At 49.2% G+C, this 21264-nt stretch overlaps 8 protein-coding genes across 8 annotated transcripts; 6 read left to right on the forward strand and 2 right to left on the reverse strand.

Annotated features, from left to right (window-relative positions):
* Positions 1-2253: 2253 nt before the first annotated feature.
* BU24DRAFT_197132 (uncharacterized protein) lies at positions 2254-2988 on the forward strand. Its single transcript, XM_033521776.1, has one exon. It carries the CDS (start codon positions 2464-2466, stop codon positions 2911-2913), a length of 450 nt encoding a protein of 149 aa, XP_033384572.1. The 5' UTR covers positions 2254-2463; the 3' UTR covers positions 2914-2988.
* Positions 2989-5191: 2203 nt separating this feature from the next.
* BU24DRAFT_462414 (uncharacterized protein) lies at positions 5192-7082 on the forward strand (the record flags this gene model as incomplete). The annotated part of the gene is made up of 4 exons (XM_033532005.1): positions 5192-5601; positions 5653-5673; positions 5843-6690; positions 6751-7082. The coding sequence occupies 4 exons, from the start codon at positions 5192-5194 to the stop codon at positions 7080-7082; spliced, it is 1611 nt and encodes a 536-aa protein (XP_033384573.1).
* Positions 7083-7152: 70 nt separating this feature from the next.
* On the reverse strand, positions 7153-7984 carry BU24DRAFT_480838 (uncharacterized protein; the record flags this gene model as incomplete). Its single annotated transcript, XM_033533143.1, has 1 exon — positions 7153-7984. One exon carries the CDS (start codon positions 7982-7984, stop codon positions 7310-7312), a length of 675 nt encoding a protein of 224 aa, XP_033384574.1. The 3' UTR covers positions 7153-7309.
* A 947-nt stretch (positions 7985-8931) lies between these two features.
* On the forward strand, positions 8932-9400 carry BU24DRAFT_462416 (ribosomal protein S28e; the record flags this gene model as incomplete). The annotated part of the gene is made up of 5 exons (XM_033532006.1): positions 8932-8961; positions 9025-9035; positions 9104-9160; positions 9225-9256; positions 9339-9400. The coding sequence occupies 5 exons, from the start codon at positions 8932-8934 to the stop codon at positions 9398-9400; spliced, it is 192 nt and encodes a 63-aa protein (XP_033384575.1).
* Positions 9401-11461: 2061 nt separating this feature from the next.
* On the forward strand, positions 11462-14145 carry BU24DRAFT_346513 (uncharacterized protein; the record flags this gene model as incomplete). The annotated part of the gene is made up of 2 exons (XM_033523490.1): positions 11462-12419; positions 12470-14145. 2 exons carry the CDS (start codon positions 11462-11464, stop codon positions 14143-14145), a joined length of 2634 nt encoding a protein of 877 aa, XP_033384576.1.
* A 192-nt stretch (positions 14146-14337) lies between these two features.
* Positions 14338-15454, reverse strand: BU24DRAFT_422578 (ARF/SAR superfamily). The gene is made up of 5 exons (XM_033528020.1): positions 15326-15454; positions 15228-15266; positions 15089-15172; positions 14705-15028; positions 14338-14650 (listed from the first exon to the last, which is right to left on the reverse strand). Exons 1-5 carry the CDS (start codon positions 15398-15400, stop codon positions 14627-14629), a joined length of 546 nt encoding a protein of 181 aa, XP_033384577.1. The 5' UTR covers positions 15401-15454; the 3' UTR covers positions 14338-14626.
* A 1323-nt stretch (positions 15455-16777) lies between these two features.
* Positions 16778-18444, forward strand: BU24DRAFT_480844 (uncharacterized protein; the record flags this gene model as incomplete). The annotated part of the gene is made up of 3 exons (XM_033533144.1): positions 16778-16966; positions 17025-17507; positions 18097-18444. 3 exons carry the CDS (start codon positions 16778-16780, stop codon positions 18442-18444), a joined length of 1020 nt encoding a protein of 339 aa, XP_033384578.1.
* A 1511-nt stretch (positions 18445-19955) lies between these two features.
* On the forward strand, positions 19956-20840 carry BU24DRAFT_492366 (uncharacterized protein; the record flags this gene model as incomplete). The annotated part of the gene is made up of 2 exons (XM_033533890.1): positions 19956-20049; positions 20098-20840. The coding sequence occupies 2 exons, from the start codon at positions 19956-19958 to the stop codon at positions 20838-20840; spliced, it is 837 nt and encodes a 278-aa protein (XP_033384579.1).
* Between the last annotated feature and the right edge of the window lie 424 nt (positions 20841-21264).

Consider the following 21264-nt stretch of genomic DNA (forward strand, 5'->3'; position numbering starts at 1 on the left):
CTATGCGTATGGTACTGATATGTAATGACATGCACATGCGCGACGCCGGATTAAGCGGCCTACTGGTGAAGGCGGAACTTGGGCCTACGGCAGGATGGGCACCAGAGGAAGGATTTGATATGCGAGCTGTGGAGTTGTTCGCGCATGGAGCGTTCCAACAGGAATGATAGTGTATGAGGGCGTGTATATGAACGTGAGAAAAGAAGGGAGTGAAGGGAGTTGGGTGTCTGTTTGTGTACTGTGTATCTGTTGTGTGTGGTGGGTGATGGTAGTCGTAGAAGGGTATAGGGTTTGAAAAAGAGATACGGAGTACGGAGTAGAGAAGAAGAAAATAGTATGAGAAACTAGGGAATGAAGGGAAAGGAAAGAGGAACGGTAGATAGATGCGCACGATGACGAAGGACGTGTCAGAAGAGATGCACGACCATCGGATGGATGGTAGGATGTGACATGCAGTGGGATAGGATGGTAGAAAGGGAAAATGTACGATTGGTATAGTAGACTACAAAGTAGGCAGAGGAAGGGCTAAGGAAACGCGACTTGGAAAAGATTAGAATTTCTGCAAGGATGATGGGAGTTTGTGGTGATGATGATGATGGAACAGGAATAGGATGGGACAGGATTGGATAGGGATAGGGATAGGAGGGGGGAGGGGGTAGAGATGGGGATACTCGTACTTAGTCGTAGTATTATTGGGGGTGACAGTACTTAGTGGATGTCAGTAGTGGATGGGAAGAAAAGGATGGAACTCATGGGAGAGGATGATGATGATGATGATGGGAACTGGCCTCGTAGTCGTACTGTGTAGGAAGACAGAACAGGACAGGATAAGGGGGGACTAGACGTCCCACTAAATTCCTTATTTCTGGTAGCGTATTCGGGGACTATTTGTTCATCGTTCAGATTCAATTACCAAGTTACCACCAAGAACATCCACTACGAGTAATACTACCCATACCCAGTAGGCTAGTAAGTACTGTGTGGTAGACCTTGGAGGCAGATGGCTATGGTATTCACCTTTTCCTCATCCTTGGACCAATCATTCGGCCAATGTCCGGGGGGTTAGACCGGAAGCTACCCGCCTATGATTGACAATCCTATCTACTTTCTCTTCATACCAATAGTTTACGATTGACGAGAACGTATGTAGTACTCAATATCACTCGTCCAGACTAGTCTAATCACAGCCATGTGAGTGACGACCGTCAACAAAACAGTCACATACATATCGAAGGGCGAGCAATGAAGCATCAAGAGTGAGGCACACGAAAGGGATATGCATAGATTTGGTGTGGCATGGGGACAACTTTGGTGTGTCTGACCCACACCTTGCTACCACAAACATACTCAAGAGCTAGTTGACACTCGTCTATTTGGGTAGATTGACGGGTAGGTGGTTACAATCTCTTTCTATCAATATTTGATGGGTAAATAGATAGGTTACTCGCACCAGCGAGGGATGCTATACAGGAACCAATGATCGATAGCAGTACTTGATGCATCCGAGGGTTGGGACTCATCACTATCCGAATACCTGTTACAGTAAATACATTGTCTGGAGTACATAGTTACTTCGTCCTCCGTATACGATCAAATAACACATCAGCTACGTGGGAAAAAGTAATTATGTCTATACGAAAGGCAGACACATGCTGTGGCAGCCATCTTAACACCAACGACTGGGGATGCCTGATGTCCGGCAGATGCACTGATTACAAGGAAGACGAAACAGAAAGAAGGAAAGAAAGTTCACACAAAGAAACTTGCTGGCTTGCATGAGACTGTGGCCCCCCGGTTCCATTACTACACACTTATGACTCGCGCTATAATGAACCTGGTCGCTGCTCTCACAATCGGTGGGCCATGGACCATGGAGCATGGCCATCATCCATGCCAGGACTCGCTTGTTTTGTCGAACATTTTTAATGTACGGAGTACTGGTACTACTGTACGAGTAACTCCCGCCCTACTTGCTTGTATTGTACGCCCCTACATACAGAGGGAGGCCCAGGCCAAGTCCAGTAGTTACTAGGTAGCAGTTCCCAAGTATACAAAGTTCTATCCCTGCCGTCATCCTTGATATTTTCAAACGATTCTGACTTTTCGAATTATGCAGATTTATGGGCCCCGACAGCGGGGGAACCGATTACCCAACATCGGAGGACAGCCTGAGCACTAGACAGACACACGGATGCTGACTGAAGGACCTTGCAGCCCCTGTCCACCCACTTACAAGTACACTATTTAATTTTACGCGTAGCCGTGCATATTGCTTTGTACACTTGTACATACTCTACATACTTTTGGCTGTACTTTACTGTCCTGTGATAGTGTGGTACATGCGCGCACACAATCAGATTGTCAGAGTACGGGAGTGAATAGGGATAATGTACTCCGTAGAGACCGTGTAGACAGGCGATCAGCACTGCACCGTGACCACAGCTGTATGTGCAGTACTCCGAAATGGTTCTCGCCAGTCTGCAATCTCTATCCAGCCAGTTTGTTGCACAAACACCAATCCTATCCCCTTCCGCTCCCTTCCCTCTGCACCGTATCTCCCCCTCCCCCCTTCTCAAAGTCGGACCCCACCCCCTATGGCCAAAGCAAAAGAAGAAGAATCAAAAAAAGTCAAGACTCAAGACCACTTATCCGTGTCTTGTGTTTGAAATTCCGCATCCACGCGTACCAACCTACGTATGTACCTATGTACTAGTAACGGTGCAAGTACTTACGTGGAGCCCGGAGCCGTCATTACACATTCGGCTACTGCCTCGTACTGTACAAGTAGTCTATCGCCCTGGAATGTGGGAGAGAGAGGAGACGAATGGGAGTCTGGGCGCGGTGGCCGCGTATACACAGCGGTATACACACAGAGTTAGGCTAGGAGGTTTCAGATGCGCCACTCCTCCATAGGAATAATGTGAAATGATGATGACGCGCGCCACTGCAAAACATCATCCAACAATCCAGATTCCAGATTCTACATACATGTTGCTTTACTGTGTCAGATGGATTGTTGGATGCAATACGGAGTAGATAAATACGGAACATTCCGTACTGTGTGGATAACACACAATGATCAACGGCTGAGAAAAGCCATAGATGGATATGGATGGGTCTAGTCCGATGCTGATTACTGGTTCTCACACTTTCGTACAGCCAGCTGCCTGCATTGAGTAGACGTGTTGTCGATTTGCATTTCGGAAACCCTGCCGGAGCTGCAGGGGGGAGGGAGAGGAGGGTAGGGGAGGGGGCCTGGGGGGGAACTTGGAAGCACACGACATACACAGAATACACGGCATAGATGGAAAAGCACACACAAAAGAGCAAGGAATGCTGTTGGCCAGAACGAATCGGGGCGTGTGGCGGTGCGGTAATGGCTGCGCGAGTAGGGCATGTGTTTCGCACCGTGGTTTGGTTTGCTTGCTCGGTCTGGGATGTGTTGTGATGTCGTGCTTATGAACGGTATGATTTGTCTAACCTCTGCATCTTCTGATCCTATGCTTTCGGGGAGCTATACATAGTGCTCCGTAGGAAGGGAGGATTGGTAGTGGCATACGAGTAGCATTAATAAGATTGTGTAGAACGGCCAAGCAAAGGAAGCAAATATTCAGGCCTAGAAAAAAAACATAGAGTAATCAGCTTCCTCAAGTCACTAACTAACTACTCCGTACCAAGTAGAACAATTCCCTAGTCAGATGGAATACGTCGCCCAGCTCCTCAAAGGACGCCATCAGGTGGGCTTGGTATGTGTCGGTACCAAGGAGCACCCAGCTTGTCAACAGGTACGGAGTACATGATGAGTCTATGACAGTGGGAACGGAGTTATAACCATTGAGCCTGTCAATCGTGAAGGATAACTACCTAGGAAAGGATGTGTGAGGAAGTGGAGCATAGCTACCGGTACCGCAACTTAGCTCTCATCATTCACTCATTCCCAGGCGTCCAGATTGTCTCTTGCCCTACTTTGTGTCTAGTCTTACTCTTAGCTTAAGCCTTTTGGTTCAATTCCATCCCCTACCGGTAGTTGGTGGGTGCAAAAGAAAATAGTTACCCGTCCCCATCTCTCTTTACACAGTAAAGTCTACATGAATCTGAGACTCTAATTCCCAGTTTACACCTGCTCTAGTTCCCAATCCGTGTTGTCCTATTCCCTATCTTCTTTCCCCCCTTCCTTCCCATCGTCCCCATCAGTCTCCATCCTCATTAGCAACAGTCTCATCTAAGCATTTGGCCGACTGATCGACGGAGGCTTTTCTCCTGTCTCCTTGTAACCGGGAGGGTCTCGGTGCTACCACGGAGCGCCAAACAACGGAATGAGAAAACTCGACCTCTTGTGACGCATCATTGTTGGGTACTAACACCCGCATTCGTGACTTTCGTGATCTTCCAATGGAGATCGTCCCCGGCAACTACACGAATTGAAAGCCTCCATTTATTTCATCTTCAATCATCAGCGCCCACGACAGACGGGCACGACAGGCACAAGTTACAACGCACACCAAAGCGTGCTCAGAAAGGAAAGGACTCCCTAGTCTGTTTATTTTGTTTTTTCCTCTTCTCTTCATCTTCACATTCTCTTTTCCTCTTTCAGGCCGCGACTGTGCGCCTTCCCGCACTACAATCTCCCAACACGACAAGGATTGGCTGGCTTTCTCCCAAGGATTGTATTGGAGTAGTTTGGAGTGTCTCGTCTCGTAATACCTTGTAGTACGGGGTATCTCGTGGTACTGAGTATGTGGATAGCATAACCTCCATTGACTTTCCTCTTCCTTCGCCAGCCGCACACAATCACTCCAGGCTCATACGCACAAACATACACGCACACATATACACCGCACTACCCTTAGATGGTACGGGACTACCACCGACCGTTCGCTCTATAGCAGCGCCCGCCCTGCTGACAAGACGATTACACCGCGCGATACGACCTTGGGTTAGGCGTGGCAGTCCATTCAGCACATGCGCCAAGAGCACCTCCAACCCTAGCCTTGGAGTAACTATTGTAAATAATTATTTCGAGTCGGCCGCTAGATTCAATCAGGTGAATTGGAGGTTGCTCACAAAGTTCGGAAGGCTCGCCCTCGAAGGATCCTTCAATCACCTGTGGGGTAATAATCCTCCTCTTGCAAGCGGCAGCTACATCGTTTTGTTGTAGTGCCTCCGCTGTGCATGTGATTCAACAGCCATCATGGCGTCCGGAACCATGCAATATGCGACCCGCCAGGACTGGCAAGACATAATGAAAAACAGATCCCGTCTGAAGATGCATGAATTGATCGAACGGCTGGGACTGCGTGCGAAATGGAGCTCCAACAAGCGCGGCAAAACCAATTTCGATAGTCCCCTGGTGAAAGAGCTAGTACTGGATATGACCAACATTGTCTCGGAGCTGCCCAAGGATCCGGATGAGCTGGTTGAGATCTTGGGGGCTCCTGATAGTCTGCGTGCGGAAACAGATCATCTTTTGAACAAACATGGGGCGGCGATTTGGGGCAGAATGGGTAACAGGGACCATTTGGTCAAGATGGGAGAGCCAGATATTGAACCGTTCTACTATCCTCGAGATCTTTACTTTGACAATGAGGAGGATCGTGAACTGTAAGTGTATTTACATCTCTAGTCTTCAGTGCTGGTGCTAATGAAATGCAGCATACGGACGGTCCTACATTGGTAAGTGCACCACCAGAACATGAACCTCTCCCTAATCCCACTCACGTGGAACGGCCAAAGATATTGGGCGTAAAACGTGTCATTTTCGTATGATTTACGACTTCTCTGCAATGCGTCTCGCCGATCATCGTACACTACTATAATATGTAAGCTGACTTTATATCTCAAGGTGGATCGGCCTGAAGGCATGCAATGTCATCCATGCGCGTGGACGGCTGGATCGTGAGCGAAAGAAAAAGGAGGATAGAATTAAATTCAAAGATGAGCATCCAAGTCCAATGGACATCATTCCACCAGTGTTGATCGCGCCTGCACTTCCACATGGATATCCTATGGATCACAGGAGGCCTCCTATTCAGTTCTCCAATCACAGTGCTGCTACTTATGGACATCCTCCGCGCCATATGCAAGTCCTCAGGCTCGACACAGCACCTCACGGTCAATACACTCCTTCAACCAGTGCAAGCCCATTACCATCGAGTGACAGTCCGATAACTTCGTCACAAGGGCATAGTACACTCCCATGGCGGATAAGCCCTCTCTCACACCAATCGCAAAATGGTCCAGCAACAGATCATGGCCCACGACATCCACCACCACCGCCACCACCACCGATACAGCACCCACCAGCCATCGCACCTCATCAGCATCCGACACGCTCACTTCCTCCTTTGGTAAATCGAATAAGTTCCGAACTAAATACATTAGCATCCAACTTTCTTGAAGATAGACCACTACCCCCTTCAAACATGCCCCCGCAACCTCCAACGGTCCGCACCCTCGACCCTGAACTTCTTTACGCGTTCCGTAAATACATATACCCGACAGAGAATGGGCCGCGGTGGGATGAAAGCATACTTCTTCGGCGTCTTGAGACTGCCTGGAGAGATGACGTCCGACCCTCGCATGCCCGCACCGCCATCAACAATGTGCCCCTTTTTGCCGCGCACGATCGCGTGTTCCTTGTATGGATCGAACTTCGCAGACACCTTGCGGATCTCGAGGTGGCAGGTAAATGTACGTCAAGGGAGTCGAATTCAATGTTGCGAGCAATCTTTGAACTAACCTCTCCCCTAGTATGGCAACAAGAAACGAAAACCCAAGAAGAGATCGACGCACGCGTTCAGCAACACAAGACGCTCATGAGCGCAAGTCGGGACATCGTACGCAGCTGGGACGAAATAGCCCAAACCATCAACCTGCTCTGGGCTCCAGAGGGGCTCAACACTGACGGCCTGCTGGTACAGGCATTTGGAGTGCTCGCTGGGCAGAGGAACGCAGACATTATTGCTTGGGGACCTTTGGGTGTCGAAGAGACAATAAGGTGGCTGGATGCTCACGTAAAAGAGAATGCCGCGGAAGAGAAACGGGGCGAAGAGCTGTATGAACTCAAAGGGGAGACTAGATGATCTCCAACCCAAAAGCATCGAGGGAAGAATTAGAAGCAGTGCTTCTCAAATTATCCTCAGAAAATAGACGGCCAAAAGTAAGATATCCTTTGCTACACCTAGTTGTAGTGAGTACACACGAAGCTTATACACATTTTCCTCACATTCCATGACTGTCGACATTCCGTGATGCCATTACATCAATCATACATCCCGTAGGGTATTCATTTCGAATCAACCCCCCAAAATCAACTGACCTCACCCTCGCCCTCGCCCTCCTCCCTCCCTCTCTCCATCCTCAATATCCCCCTCAACTCCTCATCCACCACAACCTCCGTCTCAACCGGCACCAGCCCCCTCTCCACCAACTCGCCCAACCCAACTTCCCCCTCCTCATCAACAACCCTCTTCAACTCCCTCGCCCTCTCCGTAACGTCCGTAATCCCCACAATCCCCTCCACCCACCCCTCCACCAATACCCCCGGAATCCCCACCTGAATGCTCCTGAACCCCAACTTCCCCATCCAAACATCCCTCTCCGGATCCCATTGCACCCTCACCTTCCCCTCCTCCCGCCCCCTGCCCTCCCCTACCACCGCCTTCCGGAGTAACCCCTCAAACGCATCGACCGTCATCTCGATGGCGAGGATGCGCGACTGTCGCGAGTCCTTGTATGAGTAGCCGCTGCGGTAGAGGACCCAGGCCCAGGAGGGTTTGATCCACGTCATGCGTGTCGTTTTGAAGGAGGGGCTCGCGGAGAGGTTCTGGTCTGCGACGGCGGCGGTGGCGATGGTGGTGGAGTAGGCTTGGTAGACGATTAGGGTTGAAGGGGTGGGACGGTGGGCGCGGATTTGGCGGTATGGCGGAGGAGACGGTGGTGAAGGTGCTAGAGGTTGTGCTGGAGATGGAGTTGGGGACGTCATGGCTGTGAGTTGTGAGATGTGGGTTTCTGTCTTCTGTTTCTTCTCCTCTTGATCGGAATGGGAGGGTATTGATTTGATGATTGAGGATATGTGAATGTTTCTGGGGACCCTAGTAAAATTGTAGCTTTTACTTGAACGATGTCGAATTCGATCGTTAGATTTGAACTTTGCTTAGATGCTTCTGTAGAGTCGAGATGGTCTTAAATTTGGTAAGGAACGAGTATGGATTTACTTCTGTGGATTGCTAGATCAGGGACAGACTCTTTATCAATGCCTCTCCAACAACATCGTATAGAAATCAATAGAATTGTTACAATACGTAGAGCTATGTGAATCACTTGAGCACCTAGGTATATATGCTAAGAACGACGTCTCTAAGTGATGCGATGCACAGCCCTTTTCAGCCCTTGGTGCACGGACGCATGGTGAATTGAAGCAAGACACTACGAGCCATATGGAGTAACGGGAAGCGAAATGGCTTTTTTCTCTCTGCGAATTGAAATTGAATAGATAGATATTGTCTATATAAGACACAAAAGGATGCTGAAAGGGCTCACTGCTATATGGGTGTTGCGCGAGGGCTCATATAGCGAAAGGTGATGCTGATGAACCAGCACCGGTGAAAGATGAGCGAAACAGGTTCGATTTTGAAACGCCTCACAGATTGCAATTTCAAAACATTATAGTCCCTCGAAATTGATTTCATGCTCTGACGATGTTGATTACTTGTAGTCCTGACAATGTCCTGTTTGGTAGTTGCTTCTCGACGGACTAGGTCGGCCCGACAGATAATCCGAGCCACCACTTGGCACCCGCTCGCTTAACGAATTTCGCACCAGCTTTGCTAATTCACTACGAGCGCATCTCTTCGCACGCCGTTATCAGCCCACAGGACCGCATCTTCGAACCCTCCTCCGACTCCATAAACCGTATCGGAATCATCAAAAATGGCTGACACTGCTAAGGCCCCCGTCAAGGTGAGCGATTGTCCAGGGAATTGTGTTAAAGGAAACTTTGCGCTAACGAAATGTCTTTAACAGTTGGTCAAAGTGTGAGTTCTACGACAGCGAAAATGCAGCGTACCGCAGACGAACATACGAATACTCATGATATGATTAGGACCCGTGTTCTTGGTCGAACTGGATCTCGTGGTGGTGTTACTCAAGTCCGCGTTGAGTAAGTTTTTGGACAAAAATGATGGCTACTGGGGATATAAAAGGCTGATGGAAATTCTTTTCAGGTTCATGGACGACACCACCCGATCAATCATCCGTAACGTCAAGGGCCCAGGCATGTCCCACCAGATTCCCCGAATGCGAGTTTGCGAAGTTGTGGACTAACAATAGGTCAACAGTCCGCGAGAACGATATCCTCTGCCTCCTCGAGTCCGAGCGTGAAGCCAGGCGTCTGCGATAAACGTAATCCGGTCGATGATGATGTGGAATTGGGATGTGAACGTGAACGACTGGCGCGGCGGATGACGACTTTCAAATTTATTTGGACTAGGGAGTTCACCGAAGGATCGGACTTTGTGCATTTCATGGTCAACAAAAAGAGCATGCAGATTTGGTTGAGACAACGGCTTGATGTCGTAATGGCACACGTCGTATGGCCAGCCTAGTGGGACTCTGTAGAATCAATACGAGGTCACCGCGACACATTTCGACAACTTCATTTGCTTCGTATGGTGTAACCTGGATACTCGACCCGTGTTATGGATGTATGTTGGGGAAAATATGATGCGAAAGACGACCACTCTACGCTTTGCACGCCGGCAACCGCTCCTTTTCCGATCCCGATTTCCGAATTCCAGAAGCGACCAAACCACGTTCCACTTCGTTCTAGATCAAATTGTCTCAGCCTCTAGGTCATCTCAGCCGCACCCGAGAGCAGGAAAGCGAGACCGTCTCGTTCTTCATTGACTTTGTGCACGTTTCGCTTGAATACTCCTAATGAATTTGTAGTGGCTGGTTGATTTATGCGTTTCGCGGTGTGCTGCTTGATAAAGAAACGCCGGTTATACCGACTAACAGTGCTAGGTATTGCCTCGTTTCTCGGGCCTGATTAATACTTGTCTTTTACAGCTGTTCCACCTCGGCTTTGCTGGAGATAATGGAGACTATGCTGTAGTATATTTTCTGGCCCCCAATCCAGTGGCGTCGATGAAGATGTCAGTCATTGAACCAAATATGCAAACAAAAATCCCATACGAGCCCTGAGTTGCGTTCGAACTTAAGCACTCCAATCTTTCATTATGCATTCGGGTTGCCTGGGGCCTGAACATGTTATATCGCTCCCAGACATAACTTGGCTCCTCCGCCGATATCGGGTTAGCGCCAAAAGTCATTCAAGTGCGTCAACTCAACTCTGAGGAGATTCAAGGGCCTCTCAAATCTCAGGTAATCTGAGTTTGTAGCGCCGTAAGATCCTGGCGCGAATCTCCCGCTTATTGATTAAATCATTCTTGGGAGTTCGGGGAAATTTCTACCTAGGGTAATCCGCGTCTTCATGATCTGAACGTCACTCGCTTTTCAAAACATTACCAACATGCCCATACCCGAGATCAACAATGTCGAGGCCGTTTTTGCGATACGAGGCCCGAAATCATGACTTTTACCCTGCGCTGCACCAGGTCACAAGTGCTTCAGCCCCCAATAGGGGCCCACCCATGTCGAGGCGCTAGATCAAGCAATCAGTACCGGCGCCCGACGCCTCAAGCCTCAATAATCCTCGTCTGCGGCTGGATCAAATTATATTTTTGGAAAGTATCTCGCACACTTGACGATCTTCTCCAAAGCAGCTCGAAATGATAAAATGAAATCTGGAACACCTTGTCGTCTACGGTCTGCATCAACAACGTGCAAGGCATTATTTGATTGAGCTCTGATTGCTCTATTACTCCACGATTTCCCCTGCCCGCCAACCTGGTATTGGGCCCCCCAAGTCAAGTTCCTGGCGTTAATGCCTGTCGGCTCGGCTGTTGTGGGACAAGACTGGCTACCGGGCTGAAAGTTGCACCGCAGCGAAGGGCGGTTTCCCCAATTTTGAATCCATCCTCCTTTCTGGGTGGCTCCTCCTCGACGTTGTTCTAACACTTCCTACCTATGGTGACCGGTCAGGCATAACGCTTCCTCTCCTGGTCTTCGCTAGGCTCCACAACCCTGTGACTACCTCGTATTGGCGGCTGTACAACAACAAGGCTGTATTAGTTATTGTACTTGTATGGTTCCAGGTACAATGCGTCTGTCCTACGATCAATCACTTTCCCCTCGCAATACCTCTTGATCGTTCGTCGTCGACACTCCTCTTCCCTCATATCCTTAGATGTGCCTATGGCCTAGGATCCAAGTCTATTCACTCGACCATTTTGTGTCAAGGGCTACTTCGCTGTGTTCCTAGTGGGCGTATCCCAGAATAGTTCAGCCTTGCGCATACGCAAACGAACCCCACTGAGGCACAGATAGACCTGGAGCAGCAATGGAAGGTGTTCCCTCGCCCCTCCAGGTCGGATCTCCGGCGCAGTCAAGACATACGTCCTCCGATTCAGTTCCAACAGCACTCAGGACAGGATCGCCGGCCATTGATCGAGGCACCCCGCCTCTGCCCAGCCGACCACCTTTGACCCGCAAGAACACCTCAGGTTCCGATAGACTTTCCCAGCTGTTTCCCTCGCGTCCACCTTCAGTCATTTCTAGCCCTGATATCCCTTCTTCACGGCGAACTTCATATCCTTCGCCTCTCATACCAGCATCCGATACATCGTATAGGATACCCCGCGCGCCCGCGCCTCCTTCCTTCTCCGAGGATACGTCCTACAATTCCACCCCCGACCATTTCGACCAGCAGTCTTCTCAGGTTTCCCAAGCTAGCGGGACTAAACGACTTCTTAATAGGCTCACATCCTTGCGAAGTGCGCGCGCAAGAGGAGGGGAGTACAATAGGTTAGACGATGAGGAAAGCGGAAGGGTACGGCTTAGAGGAGTTCAAGAGGTTGAGGAGCCTGTTGGGTACGATCTTAGCGGCTATGATGGCCTACCAATGAAGAGCTTTGGCTCGACCGGACAGAAGAAACAAACAGTGGCCGATGGTTTTGAACAGCAACGCCAGCTGAATGAAGCTGGCTACGCTGCCGAGTTCGAACGGCTGGAGGCCCAACTAGGTGCAGGAATGTCCTCCATTGTCGAGGTGCCATTCACACACAAACCGGGAGCACCAGAGCAAAAGATTGGCCACAAGCGAGGCATCTCAAATTCGGATTTCACTGCAAATGAAGCAGCGCAACAAGAGGCAGAGAAATCTGGAGGTATTGTCGCTGTTGCGGATGTCCCCATCGATATCAGTGACACCTTTGGAGGAGGAGACTTCGAGACGCGCAGCGCACTTACCATAAATCAGAACGACGACGGGTCAAAGACCAGCTATTACTTCCCTGAAGGTAAGTCACAGTTTGGCAATTGGATTTTGCAGTGTGCTGATTATTTGCAGATCCAGATATGCCCGCATGGCGACCATTCTCCATGGGCTGGCCTTGGCTCTCATTCCTCGTCATCATCGCCCTTATACTCGCCGGAGTGCAAGAGTTCCTCTGTCAACTGTCCATGAAAAGATCTAGGGAAGATGAAACCAACGGCCTGATTAGGTTCAAAAAGCCTGGAGACCTCACTGTTCTGGAATATTTCACTTGGAAATACGCACCCGTGCTATTTTTCGTCATATACGGCATTCTCTGGCAAATTACCGACTTCGAAGTCAAGCGTTTGGAGCCCTTCTACCAACTATCGAAGAAGAGTGGTGCCACAGCTGCTGAGTCTCTTAACATGGACTATGTAACGTTCATGTCATGGCTTGTGCCGCTAAGGGCTCTCCGGCACAAGCAGTATGCTGTAATTTACATATCGCTTGCGACACTGATCGCCAGCAGTCTGGTGCCTGTGCTGCAATCAGCATCTGTCAACATCTACCCGAAGCAAAAAGATCGCAAAGCCGAGGACTGGAAATCGATACGGATCGACCCTCCCTGGTCAAGAGCTGTGACCGCTTGCTTGGTTTTCGTGGCCATATGTGGTTCCGTACTGATGTACGAGATGCGTCGGAAAAGTGGACTTCTATCTGACCCCAAGGGTATTGCTGGCGTCGCAGCCATGGCCACAAGGAGTCATATTCTAGCGGATTTTCACGGATTGGACACAGCACCCCTCAACAAGATTCACAAGCAACTTCGGCATCGCCGATACATTCTCCACAAGAGCGCTTTATGGCAGGGAGAATATATCCGGAATAGTAAAGAGAGGATTCACGAGCATGGGTCCGACCCACGGCCTATGATGTTGAGGCCAATAGCGGGGATTCCATTCATAGGCTACATCGTAGCCTTCACGGCCTCGATTCCCGTTTTCATGTTTGTCGATGGTGCGAACACAGTAACAGAACAGCTCCCCTTCCTCCTCACCGCCCTCGCAACGATCGTCAAACTTCTCTGGGGAGCCATGAACTGTGCCATTCGAATGTTAGAACCCTTCTACGTCCTGTCCAACCGACGCGCCCCTGCCAAAACTCTGACCCTCGATTACACCGGCACGAATCCCATCTTCCTCCCTTTCAAAGCCCTCATGAACAGGCACTACCTCGTCGCCGCCGTGGGCATGGGCTCGATCCTCACCGAGATTCTAACCGTCTGCGTCTCCTCCTTCACCGTCGACGGTAAGAAGTTTATTCCCGGCAACGGCGGGGAAGAGGACCACGACGATGACCCGCACGACCGTTACAACAGCGGCGAGACCTTCCGCTCCTTCTGGATTTCTTTCATGCTCGTCATTCTCATCCTCATCGTCCTCATCTGCATCGCCGCCCTGGCCCTCAAGCGCCGCTCCCAGAAATTCATGCCCAGGCAGATCGGCACCATCGCCTCCGTCCTCGCGTTCATCCACCAGTCGAAGATGCTTGTCAATTTCGTTGACGCAGAGAAATATGATAGCACGCAGATGACGAAGCATCTCGAGAAGCAAGGCAAGACGTACGCGTTGGGTTGGTTCAGCGGGCGAGACGGCGACGACCACTGCGGTATCGATGAGGAACCCGTTCTTGCGCCGTACAGTTACGGGGTCGATTGGACAAAGACGAGAGTGTTGGGAAGCCACATTGGGACGTGGGAGCATTATTAGGTGTTTCCCGGTTCTGTTGTGGGATTCTGGATTTCTTTTCTCCTTTTAGACGATACTATGGGCATGGCTTAGGATTGGGTGCATCATGGGCGATGGAGTTTGATGGATATTATTTCTGATACCTTGGGTACATTTGGGGAGGATATCTCGCAGGGACATGTTTTGGGCATGCATGTATGAGAATGATATAGTGAGGTCTCTATGTTGGGATTGAAGATTAAGTACTGTAGATAAAGCGTTGTACATCATCGTATACGTATTCTCGAAAAATTTCACCAGAAGTGGCCATGGAATCAGAGCACTTCCAATTCATGTATAACTCTCGCGCATGAAGTCTAGATAAATCGACACTTTCCCTCCTTGTTGTTGTTGTAAGCCCCTCTTACGAGAGATGCGAAACGCCCGTAACGCCTCCATGCTGTTGATAACAATCGCCGCGTCCCCAAGAACCCAACCTACGTTGCTATATCTGCCTGCGTACTCAGCTCTCAGCGCTGACAGTTGACTGAATATCTATTAGCTCGTGTAATTTTCGCAAATAGGGATGGAGTCGACATACGCTCAACCAATCCATGCCTTCCGTGACACCGCGCCCATCGATCGCTGAGCAAGCTACGATACTCCAGTTGCGGTCCTTCAACTCGCCGAGGCGCAAAGCTTCTGAGATCTCGCCGGCACCCTTCGCGCCCGGCTGATCCTGCTTGTTCGCGAACACGAGTAGCGCAGCGTCGCGTAGCTCGTCCTCGTTCAGCATGGCAGAAAGCTCCTCGGCGGCGGTCTGGAGACGGTCGATATCGGTGCTATCGATCACGAAGACGACGGCGGCAGTGTTCGCATAGTAGCATCGCCAGTAGGGGCGGATGGATGTTTGGCCACCGAGATCCTGGAGAGGCAATATTAGAAACGGGAAGTCGGATCATCGCTGATATGTTGGTTGACCTACCCAGACATTGAAGTTGAGCTTGCCGTACGCTACTGATTCTACGTTGAAGCCGATTGTTGGTATTGTTGTTACGACCTCGCCGATCTTTGACTAGACGTCAGTTCTCGTGGACCGGAATCCTGCTCGAGTATCATCGCACCTTGAGTCTGTAGAGGAGAGTTGTCTTGCCCGCATTGTCCTGCACATTTGTCATCAGCGAAGCCGTCCGGTCGAGTGGTGGTCGCGCTGCAAGCATACAAGTCCTAATATCAATATCCTGATCTCTTTCTTCCCGTACATCAAGTTCTTCAGCGATGAGAACACGGCACCCATATTGTCGTCTTTATTCTGTAACCCTTTGTGTCGGACGTTGGTTCGCTTTCAGGACTCGTCGCCGCTCGGAGAGTAGGGGGCGAACAGGCAGCGAGGAGAAGTCGAGATATATTCGATAGATGTACGTGACGGTCGTTAGAAGGAGAAAAGCAAGTAAATTAGTTGATAAGTTATGTGGTAGCGAAAAGGGGTGTTGATGTGTCGTGTGCTTTACTTCTGTAGGCCTCCGTGTCTGGTCTGGAAAGTTAGACCTTTTGCCCCCATGGCCAATCCATGCTCCAAACGCCGCAAACACCCCCGAGATGCGTCGGCGTTTAGTTTTACCGACATCCAACCTCCTGGGCTTGGCGCTTGTTATTGTATGCGTATTCACTGCTAAGACAACAGTTCGCTATTTCATACATCATAGCTCAAATGTTTTGTTTCTGGGAGGTCTCCATTTGAAGTCTACGTAATTTCTACTTGCCCAAGCTTGGGGAATCTCAAGATGTCCAAAACGTCCATGCATGCTAGATGTGGGGTGCACTGATGCTGTATGGGATCACGCTTCAAGACAGGAGAACCATCAACTTGTCATCGTAATGGTGAGGGCTCAACACGGGCGCTACATGAGGTAGCTAGAAATATCTAGTTCACTTTTCAATAATCTATTCAAAAATCACTGTATCAACTACAATAATCTTTGCTCAGAGCTGTTTACCGAAACCGAGACAATAGAGTATCTATTATAATGATTTTCGCGGTTGCATTCAGTCTTTAGTCTGCAATGACAAGTCGTATTGTGTATTTTCTAGTAGTATCTTCTATACTGGTCAATTTTTTCATTGTACAAGATTTAGAGCCAGAGTTTTGAGGCAGTGCAAACTGTGTAGTGGTCATCACGGAAGGGGCTTCCTACCACACCAAAAATGGATGTAGAGGCCAGGCAGTGGTAGCCCAAATGCGTTCCAAACCTCCGTGTGTTTTCCGAAGAGGCTTCGTTGGTCTGTGAACTTTTGTCTCAACTGTTCAGTGTTTAGACAACGTGAAGGCGACCAGACTAGAGCAAGACATTGGAAAGCATCAAATATGACAATAAAGGTGCGAAACTACCACGACCAGAACCCATCACATATTGAGTTCGATACTCTCTTGGTACTTCAAAGTCCCCAAATACCAATCAGATCTATCGATCACTACCAACCGATCGTCACCGACAGGTACCCTTCACGTTTATTGCCCTCACGTTTATTGATTCTTTGGAATTTCTGCGGTTCATCATCTACCACGGTTTGGAACTGTGACTGATCTTCTCAACAACGAAATCCAATTGACGACGGAACCTACCTTCTCAACAATCGACTTCTGTTGACGAACTTCTGGTGTATATGAAGGGAGATGAATCCACCTTCTCTTTCTCTTTCCTTCATCCCAACACAGCTCCACACAACAGCGAACACAAATCTTCCAACACAATCACCTCACCACTCACCACAACTCTCACCACAGCTCCCACAAAACAATCAACTCAACACCATCACCACCACCATCACACACACACACGCAAACACACACAAACACATAACAGTAAGTACTGGCCTCTTGAAGCAGCTGTATTCGAAAATTGACTGACTGTCACCTACAGATGGCTCATTCCGTTCAAACTGCCATGGGAGTTGAACTCCCAAAGGTGCCGGCGGAAAAGACCTTGGAAGCACGAGCTGCTGGCCGCCGAGCTGCTCTCAGGCGATGCCACGCTGAGAGAAGAGAACGCATGAAGGCCGAGGCACTCCAGGGCAAAGGAGTGGCCTCAACAAAGCAAGAGGTCGCCTTCCCGGCGGCCAAAGAGGCAACCGTCGCCAACAGTGAGGCGACGGGCACTGCCAACGGCCCCGCATCAGCGGGTGTCCGTGTCAAGGTCGAAGAGGGCGAAGACATATCCATGGATATGTCTGGAGGCTCGGATGGAGGGGAGAGCGTAAGTGATGAGGATGACGAGGAGGAGGATGACGAGGAGGGTGACGAGGAGAAGGAAGAGGAGGAGGCTGATTGGAGGACTGCAAAGAACTTCCAAATGAAGAGAGATGGAGGAATCTTCATTCGGAAGTACGACCGGTACGGAAACCTGGTAAATTTCCGGTATTGAGCAAAGACTCTACCGTGTTCTGCTTTGCTGTTTGATAGTTCATTTGTCATTCAATATCTAATACTCAATACCCAAATCTGAATACAATCTGTTCTATAGCATTTGAATCTCCTCTTCATTCAATCGAATTTGATACATTTAGACAAAAACCACCCAATGTTTCAAATTTGAAGCCGTTTCTACAGTTGACATTGATATGCCTTGTCCCAATTCCATAGAAGAGAGGGAATATGTGATGAGCCTCCCCTAGCACATTCTGTTTCTATAATCATTAGGAGTAATTCCTAGAATGAGTTTATTTTAAAACATACAATATCCTCAAGGTGAGAATTCGAGACCAATTCACAGTTGATATGGTTATGCTGTATCCTAGTTCCATCCACCCAGATTATCATGTAAAATATCAACCCGCAATATAGCGGCGAAATATTTTTTGTTGAAGTAAAGCCCTTCAAGATTTATTTCAGATTTGTGACTCTGGGTATTGAATGCTACATCCAGCTCCTTCCCCCTATACTTGTTCACTGTCTTGTCCTTCCTCATCAAGCGTCACTTCCTCACTATTCATCAGCTCCTCACAAGACAACAATTCTTCCACACGCTTAACATCTTCCTCATCACCTCTATCATCATGAGTCCCCAATACATGGACCGAAAAGCTGGGATGATCAGTGGTGACTCAATTCCTGCGACAACGACGCTACCGTCCCAAATGCCTCGACAGAGTAACCATGCTGCCGTAAACAACGCGAACAGGGCCAGTGTTGACTCACGATTTACTAGCGACTCAACAAGTTCCAGCACGGAATCTCCTCAACATGGTGACATCCTCCTCCCACATTACGAACACGTTGGAAGAAAGCGAAAGCTATGCACTCCCGAGCACCTGGAGAAGCGTTCCCTACTAGGTCCTCGTTAGATCGTGAGGTCTCATGCTGGTGAGGAGAAGTATAAGGAAATGCGGAGGTAAACAAAGTCAAAGATCTGTCGATGGATCATCCAAGTGGGTGGAGGAACCCGCATTTGGCAAATCTACTCAAGCTGCTCAAGATGATCAGGAACAGAGCATTGAACCCAAGCGTTCGATCAATGCAGAGCGAATGTAGCAAGAGAAAGGACCTCGAGGGCCTTCTGATTGCCAAAAAAGGGAAGTTCAAATCCAGCGGTCAAAGCTGAAATCAATCAAGGACCTAGAATTTTTGACGAGTAATAGACCTCCAACTGCGCAGCCGATTGCTGCATCTACCAAGAGCCTGGAGCAATCACCAGCCTCCAACGCGCCCGAAGCGCCCCATCCCTCAACGTGTCCCTCAACGTGCGATTAATTTTTAAGAGTCGAGCAGATATCTGACCTGGTTGGCAGTCCCACGGTTGCAGGCTCTGCGGAAAGGGACCAGCCACTGAAGGTCGACAAGACCCCCGAACTGTCAACTAAGCCATCTCAGGGGGTTCAGAGCGCCGTCAACATGTTGTAAGCCCAGCTACCTTACCATAAGCCAGGGAAGCACGGATGAGACTCCGAGCGAGAACGATGGGTTTAGGGAATGGCCCCAGTCTTTACACTGGTATCGGTCGCCAAATCATGGAGGAAAATCTTGAGATGCTTGAGAAAGGGTAGTGGTCAGAGACAGAGTTCAGGGAGATGTGCCCTGGACTATTGGCTAACCAATGGCCATGCGGTTGCCAGATGCCATGGGATGAGAATGGCTCGGAGGATGATTCTTAAGTCAATATCAGCCCATGAGTCACCGAAAGCATCCTGTACTCAGCTAGTGATCTAAGAGAACATTCTAGGTTGCATCTAGTTGTACGTTGGTCATGAGTTTCATCAAGTGATGCCAAAATGTAATAGTAGTTTTGAAGGTCACATATGAATTGTCTATATTTTGTGTTGCATCGTTATTGTTATGTTGAAGATAATAAATGGGCATCGTGGCTGCCTTCGAATTAGAATCCAGTTAAGGTCTCCCTATGCGTTTTACTGTGTAGTGTCAATTTTGTGTACGATATGATGGCTTCGTTACATGTAGTAATATTCCATACCTGGGTGTTAGCACTGAGCCCAATAGGAGCATGAGGAGGAACTGCACCAGCTTCAAACATTTTACAAGACTCTAGCGATGGAGCGGGTGCTTGCCCCGACTTACAAAGCAGCTGCACAAAAGCGGCAGGCGTGAGATTGATCGGTATTGGGAGTGAAAGGAAAACTATGATATCGTGACTCACAACCATCATCGTCAATATTTGTTGGGTTCAAATTGTTGAATTGCTTCCGGTTCCCCATGACCCGTGTTCTCCCTATAAGAAAGAGAGACGCAAGTCCAACTCAACTCAACTCGTTGTTCATCCACACTGCAACAGCAAAGCCTATCATCAGTGCATCTCAAAGTACCGCTTGCCTCAGAACTCCCGATACAACTGTCAACAGCCATGGACAAAATACCAGCCAAACACACCAACAGGCCCCGTAAGACTCCAGTGGCCGGAAGTCGGGCATCTAAATCGAAAAGACCACAAGTATCAGGTGAGTGCTCCTCATCACCAGCTCCAACAATGCTAATGTCTTCCACAGATTCGACACCACAACCGATGGGCGAACAACCCACTTCCCCAAACGGCAATACTCCCCAGGCGAAGAAGATCAAGATGAAGAAAATCGGGTTGTCACTCATAATCCCGCAAGCCCGACCCAGAAACCAAGGAAGCGAAAACGAGAGCCAGAACGGAATGGAGGCGCAGCCTGCAAGAAATCTTCATGATCCAATCCTTACCCAAGAAGAAATCGACGCAGCTCCCCCATTGACCCGTCTCCGTCACTGGAAAAGCAACGACAACCGGCCACGCTCGCCACTTCCGATTTTCCCCAAGATTGCCGCTTCCCAAAGAGTCAGGGCCATCATGGATGGGATTGAGGTACCGGACGTCGACCAACGGTACACACCTTCCCAACCAAAGCAGTTGGAAGACAATCGCTCGATCACAAAGAGCCTATCTTCCCAACAGCTCGCCTGGGAGAACTTTTCCCGGGATGAGACCATCGACAATATGGAAGATTCTGATCTCGACACCGATGACCTCATACTGGAGGGCTTCGGAATGAGCAATGGCCTCCCCGAGTGGAGGAGGTACAATACTGGAATATTTGCGTCTTCGGACGATGATGAGAGGGGCCCTGAAGAGGGTGCCAGATTGACGAGGGGGATGGCCTTGCCTTTCCTTTCAGAGCTTCCAACCTTGGTTGATAGCGCCTGTGGGATTGTCTCCAAGAAAGAGGGAGCCGATGTTAACGCCGATGCGGCGAACGATCACTCCTGAAGTCTAGACTCAGGGGAGGGAAAGAAGAAGCCGCGTGATGGTTCTTGGGTCAGAGGATATGAGGCTTGCTCTGTTGGAAACGGCGTTTCAGGTGAAGCACTTGGTGAAGGATATTCTGATGAGATGGTAATTTGTACTAATGTCTCTTCTTCTTACTACTAAATTGATTCTCTCTTTGATTTTGGTACAAAATTAATCACATTAATAAAATGTTAAATATTTTACTCTCATCTCCTATGCATTCAAATGTTGTACCCTGCCGGCACCCTTTAAGGAAGGAGAGAATTTACAACGAATACCTCAACGAAATGACGAATAACTCACATATATTGGAACTTGTGCGTACCCATATATCAAGAGAACGAATGCTAACATTTATGCCAGAATGGAATTGCACCCCTGTTGTTTTCTAGTCCTCGACAGC

Source organism: Aaosphaeria arxii (genome assembly GCF_010015735.1).
Source record: "Aaosphaeria arxii CBS 175.79 unplaced genomic scaffold BU24scaffold_4, whole genome shotgun sequence".
NCBI classification, from domain to species: Eukaryota; Fungi; Ascomycota; class Dothideomycetes; order Pleosporales; genus Aaosphaeria; species Aaosphaeria arxii.

What these genes read in the sequence shown, in the direction of transcription:
- BU24DRAFT_197132 (XM_033521776.1), top strand. Translation starts at nt 2,464, where the DNA reads ATGGTTCTCGCCAGTCTGCAATCTCTATCCAGCCAGTTTGTTGCACAA.
- BU24DRAFT_422578 (XM_033528020.1), bottom strand. Translation starts at nt 15,400, where the DNA reads ATGGGTGCCGTGTTCTCATCGCTGAAGAACTTGATGTACGGGAAGAAA. An exon ending in AGCTCAACTTCAATGTCTGG is followed by an intron (nt 15,029 to 15,088) that starts GTAGGTCAACCA and finishes TTGCCTCTCCAG; the next exon opens with GATCTCGGTGGCCAAACATC. An exon ending in AAGGCATGGATTGGTTGAGC is followed by an intron (nt 14,651 to 14,704) that starts GTATGTCGACTC and finishes ATAGATATTCAG; the next exon opens with TCAACTGTCAGCGCTGAGAG.